This window comes from Zeus faber (genome assembly GCF_960531495.2).
Source record: "Zeus faber genome assembly, chromosome: 16".
In the NCBI taxonomy this organism is placed as follows: Eukaryota; Metazoa; Chordata; class Actinopteri; order Zeiformes; family Zeidae; genus Zeus; species Zeus faber.
In genome coordinates this window covers 7,951,115-7,957,114 of record NC_137202.1, presented here as the reverse complement: position 1 = coordinate 7,957,114, position 6,000 = coordinate 7,951,115, and the positions used below count along the sequence as shown (strand labels likewise).

Genomic DNA, 6,000 nt, shown 5'->3' with positions numbered 1-6,000 from the left:
CCGGTCAGAGTGTCCATGCTGACCCCAGTCCACCACTGAAAGGTCCTACAATGGGCACGTGAGCATCAGAACTGGACCATGGAGCAATGGAAGAAGGTGGCCTGGTCTGATGAATCATGTTTCCTTGTTCATCATGTGCATCATCAACTACACAATATTAGTGGTTATTAGTGGTGGTTTATTAGTGGTCTTTTTCGCCCTTTTTGTTTGGCCATGCACACATTTTGGAATTGCATCATGTTGTGACACCATCAGTAACCATCCAAAAATGCAGAGGATTTCCCTACTGGCCTCATTTCAGTGCAGCTCTGTTGGTTCCCCCTTCAGCTGCCAGTTTTCAATTGAAATTATTACATTAAATATTTCCTTGGCTCAGCGAGCAACACAACAGTTTGGTCTCATTGGTTAAAACATTTTGGTCTCTGAGGATGTTCTGGTTGCTTTCATCTTTAAAAAGGTGGAGAGCAAGAGGCAGGCGAAGACACAGCAGTGGAGCAGTCGCTCTCTCTCTCCCTCTGTCGTTGTCTCTCTTTCTCTGAGGCCAAAACTGCAATATTCTTTACTGCTTGTCACTTAAATCTGGAGCTCAGCACCAACGTTTCAGTTCAGTGGGTGGGTCATGATGCCGTAGAAAGGATTCCCCCGGGGTTGTGACTTTGTGTCCTGGTGGTGGAGAGGAGGGAAGTGCTCCCGCCCCGGGCGACCTTACGATCTATGTCGGCAGAGCAGAAAAGCGGCCAGGTGGCACGGAGTGGCCGAGGTGACGGGTATCAGCAAATAATTGTAAAACTACAGACTGCTAGATGAACAAAAACAAAGAGGACAGGTGGCTGGGACCATCTGCAATGCCCGGCAGCTAATTATGCCTTTGAAAAGACGAAGAATTTTAGAATTTCCGTTGCCTCACACCTACAGGATCTGTTATTCAGCCCGCGGACGGAATTTTCTGTCCAAAAAAAAATGATATTACCTTGTTTGTGGCTGACACCCTTCTTCTTATTTCAGATAGACTCCAACTGTGTCAACCACCATGGCTCTGTCTGTCTCTGGAGGGACGCTGTTCACCATCCTTCTCATTAGCAGGTAAGATGCTGCTGGGACCCACCTCCACCCAAAAACAATCTAAACACACGCCATCTCCGATCGATTGTAACAATTTTAGGGCTTTGTATCATAAACCTGGGTGAACACCGGAGCGATTCCCCGCTACTACCACTTTCTCAAAGAGCCAATATTTGATCTTTGCTCTGCAAAGCAGCACCTATCTGCCCATTGCCGGTGCCAGTCACCGTGTCCAACTGGTGTAATAAACCCAGTAGAGGTCGTGTGGAGAAAATAAATGGATGTTTTGGTCCACACAAAAAGTAACGTTCTCCCACTCTGGTTGGTCTTTTTTCCCGCATGCAGCATGCATTTTTTCCTCCATTTTTGGATAAGCTGAACCCTCTGGGTGCTGAAGATTCTGGTTTGGAGTTTCTCACACTCGTGTGGCTCTAAGGCAGAGTAAACTTGTGGTTTAAAAAGGGGTAGAAGGTCTAAAATGGTGGAACAGTGGAGCATTTCTCATCTGAGGCTGATGTTTATAAAGGTTCTGTTCACCTTTAGTACTAGGCGCCAAATTATTATTAGTTCAAATAAATGGGCTCAGGTGATTATGTAAAAATTGTGACAGCTGTGACTTATAGCACAGTACAAGGAGCTGAGTGAAATCAACGAGGGACAGGATGAAAGAGCGCTTGTATCTCCGGGAAAAAAAAAGAAGGGTTTTTGACACATCTGCTTCCGTCCAAAAGCCCGCGAGGAAGACTTAACGAGCAATCAGATGACGAAATGTAAACCCGTTCATCCGTGGAGATGGACTCGCGCTAACATCAAGTAACGGGCGGAAGGTGGGTGGAAGGAAAATGTAGCTTCAATCACTGCGTCCCTGAATTCCGTCTGTTGGTTTTGACGGATGCTCCGCGATGTGAGTGTTTCACCCTATCATCACGAGGAGCTTTGACCGGTACGCGGCATGGAATGAGCGCCGGCGGGAAATAAATGATGCCGCTGAACAGCAGGTGTAAGGTATACATTATTCATCGGGCAAAGTAGCGGCAAAATACTTCATTGACATGACCTCCTTGATATTCCCTATATGAAGAATATATCTGGAGAAATGATTCTTATTGACCGAGCAAGGAGGCGCAGGTCATTTAATCACGTCGATGGAGGCGGCCTTCACTCTGACCCGCATGATGACGAAACCCTCCCGCTGGTGGAATACAAAAGCATGGAGCCATTAACAGCTCTTCGCAATGCGCGTCGATGAGCCCGCAGCTTCAGACGCATAACCTGCGACCTTGGCAGCGCTGGAAAACTGCCGAAACATCATCAAAGGACAAAATTGAGATGCTGTTAGGGGGTCACAAGTCACGGTGGCACGACCTCATAACGGACGATAAAAGCTGCGCATTAATCCGCATTAACCGGCACCTGTTAACCCCTGTCGGGTCCCTGTAGAGGCAGCAATGGTTCCTGGGGAAAAAAGGGACCGATCTTCCACCAGTGAGACCGCAGACGACCATGTTTGAGGCTGTGTTTGTGTGTTTGCTTTGAAAAAACCAGAGCCGTGCGCCAGCGGCATATCGTCGTCAACTGCAGAGAAAAGAGGATTGTTGCAGAAAGCGTTGCCATGGCGATTTGGCAGAACAAGCCACCTGCGCTGGAGCCGCTCGTGAATTTTCATTTATTTTTTTAACTTTGCGTTCAACTTTGTTCTGTCCTCCTCTGAGTCAGGAGAACAAAGAGACGAGGATTCCAGCAGGGCGGCCAAGGATCACAGCTGAGCTTTTCGGGATGGTCCTATGGAGACTTTAGGATCTTCAAAAGAATATCAAATCTGAGCGAGAGAACCCAATAATTAAAAAGCAAAAGACACATAAAGGGATGAAGGCAAACTAAAAATGAGAGAGGCAACAGCCCAGGGCCAGAATTTAAAAAAAAAGGCTGATCTGATTAGACATGAACTATTACTTATGATAATTTGCTCTATGCCTGACAGCTATTTATACCTAATTATCCATAATTAATTTAACCCAGTTTGAACTTGACAAACTATCTTGAACACTATCTCTTCCAAACAGCCCTCCTATCCATACTGTACAGCTTCCTTCTTGATACATCCTTGGGGTGGAGAGAGCTGGTGTTAGAAACTTTAAGTGACACCTTTGAAAAGGCCCACAGCAACTCAACCCACTCAGCATGACAACACTGAGGACTTTGTTTCCGCTTGTAATCTCATTCAATAGAGTCCTATTGGCATTGCACTGCGACATTTTCTATTTTCATTTTACTTCATCATCGTTTCAGATATTGGAATTAATAGTTTATTGACACACAAAGCGGAGAGACGATCAAGCCAAAGCCTCGTGCAGGCGGTCAAGCGCAGCATTGGCCACCAGGCGGTTACTGGTGGCCAATGCTGCGCTGCCTTCACGGGAAAATCTCGATTCAAGAGATTCAAGAGGTTTATTTGTCACATACATATACATACATTCATGTTCATGCAGTGAAATTTCATTCTTTTTTGTTTCTAAAAATTGATTTTTATAAACGTTAAGAAATATATATTTTTTAGTGTTAGTCAACAAAATTTAACCCGACTGGCTTTAAGATAATGTTTTTAGGGCTCGACAGTAACGGTTGCCCGGTTGTGAGTGTCCTGCTCATAGTTATAAAATCCCAGCTCACCACAGAGCGTCTCTCCTCTCTCCAGTAGAGCAAGGTTATAACAGTCTGCGATGCAAACAACTCGCTCTTGTGTGAATCATCCGGCATTCGGCGGCAACCCATTTTAACATTTATTTTTTTAATTCTTTATTCATCTGAGCGAACGAAGCCATCCGTGATCGGTTAACTAGTGGACTCGTCTGAGAGATGTCATAACTGACGTGGAAACGGCGATAGTCTCCGGTTGAAAGTGTTCCAAAGCAGGAAACAATGCTGCTTTCACGGGCTCGGAAAACCGTGATGGGTGTCGGAAGTGATGCGTTCGTGGGAAGTCGGAGAACCGTCGGCTAACACCATAAGAACTCGGACGCGGACACGGCTCGAGTCTTTGATCGAGAGCACTCCAAAATAGGGAGTGATGCTGCGTTCAGAAAATGTCAAATTTTCGTCTTTTTTCTATTTACTTTCGTCAAATTTGTCAACATATAGTTGTAGCAATACAATAACCAGTTGTCATCTTTGTAGACAGACAGCAGAAATAATGAGCATGGCTCACACCTCATCTGGTGGAGAGCTACTTATAAATGGAAAAATGCAGATTTGAATTTACCGTTGGAATTTGACAGTTTTTTTTACTTTCTCTCAGTACTTACACAGAATAGACAAGCAGCTAAAACAAGGCAACAAAGCAGAACAGAGGTAGACAAAAGCATTTAACTACTATGCAGAAAAATAAATAAAGTATATATCTTAAAAACAGCAATGAATTTTGTGACAAGATGGCAATAGTGCAATGGTGGCAGAGGCCAGAGATGCTGGAATGCATATGGAATGATTAACAGGTTACTTTATATACATGAGGTAGGTGGACATGACAGTATGCATGTGTACATTATCGAATATATACAGCGTACTAAGATTTATATTGTCGATGATATGTACATGGTAAAAACTGTATTTAAACTACAAAATATATCATTTAGAATTTTTAGGTACAGTGGATATATAGTGTTGTCTGTATAGTATGTAGATGTGTAGGTGTATTGCACCGGGGTTGTTCTGACGCTGTGTGTTGATTAGAGTGATGGCCTGCAGAAAGAAACTGTTCTTGTGTCTGGTTGTTTTGGCGTTCTGTGCTCTGTAGAGCCTACCAGAGGGGAGGAGTTGGAACAGGTTGTGTCGAGGCTGTGACTGGTCTGCGGTGGGGAAGTTAGCAATTAATCGACCATCGATTTATTGCTAATAAGAATTTAATCGATTAAGATTTTGTGTTATCGATTACAACTGAACAATCTGCTGTCTTGTTGTCATTGTATCAACGGGAGGCTTTGGGGCGCAGGGCGTTTCGAGAAAAAAATACCCAGCCGGGAACTAGTCGTACCCACTTGAACGACGAGGGAAAAAAATGCCCAGTGGAGTATGAGGTAAGTAATGGTAGTAATAGAAGTAGATGGACGCTTTCGGAAAAAAAAAAATGGCCTGATGCCGAGGAGAATACTATGTTTATTGCTCCTCAACAACTAATACTGCGTTCAGATGGAGCATACTGGAACGGGATAACAGCACATTCTAAACAGCATGGCGGGAGGAAAAAAACCTGGAGCGAGGGAGAGGTATGATGGCAAAACGAAACAAGTGATATGTTGCAATGGTGATGACTCCAATAAAATATATTAAACTAAATCATTTGGTGTCTTATTATACATGGCGATTTTAGCAATGTTTAGTAGTTTTATTAGCCTCTCGTTGTCCTTATCTGCACCAGACTTGATCTGCTACGTAACATCCGGCTCATTCCATCGCAGAGGACGGCAAAAAGTTAAAACAATTTAACCCGCGCAAAGACAGGTCGCAATTCTTCCTGTAGGCTCGAACCAGCTGAGCGGCTCATGCCTCGAACTTCTCCATTTTCAAATGAATTGAAATGAGGAGAAACACTCTTCGAGCTCCACGTGCCAAGTCACAAAATCTCTGGAAATCTCGTAGGTCCCCGCACTCCGTGGCGCCTCCCCCTGGTGACGTCATTGGCTTTTACATTTATCAATTCATTTATGTTCAAGGAAAAAATATATATATATTTTTTAATTGAATGGAAATTCCTTTTTGCATCCCTAGTCTGCAGTGATGTTGCCTGTCCGTTTCCTGACTCTGGACATGTACCGTACAGTGTAAGTCCTAAATGGAGGGCAGGTCGGCACCGCCGATTTTTTTTCTGCAATCCTGACTGTCCGTTCACTGTCCGTCTGTGGCCCATCAAAACCAGACAGTGATGGATGTGCACGGAACACA

General features: G+C 44.2%; 1 protein-coding gene across 1 annotated transcript in view; it reads left to right on the top strand.

Annotated features, from left to right (window-relative positions):
* Window positions 1–1,030: 1,030 nt before the first annotated feature.
* LOC307242389 (gamma-aminobutyric acid receptor subunit pi) overlaps window positions 1,031–6,000 on the top strand; it is a gene marked incomplete at both ends in the record, with an annotated part of 42,746 nt that continues 37,776 nt past the window's right edge. Inside the window, one exon of the mRNA XM_080016847.1 lies at window positions 1,031–1,083. Within this exon, the coding sequence (XP_079872973.1) occupies window positions 1,031–1,083 (53 nt within the window). The remainder of the gene's footprint in view (window positions 1,084–6,000) is intronic.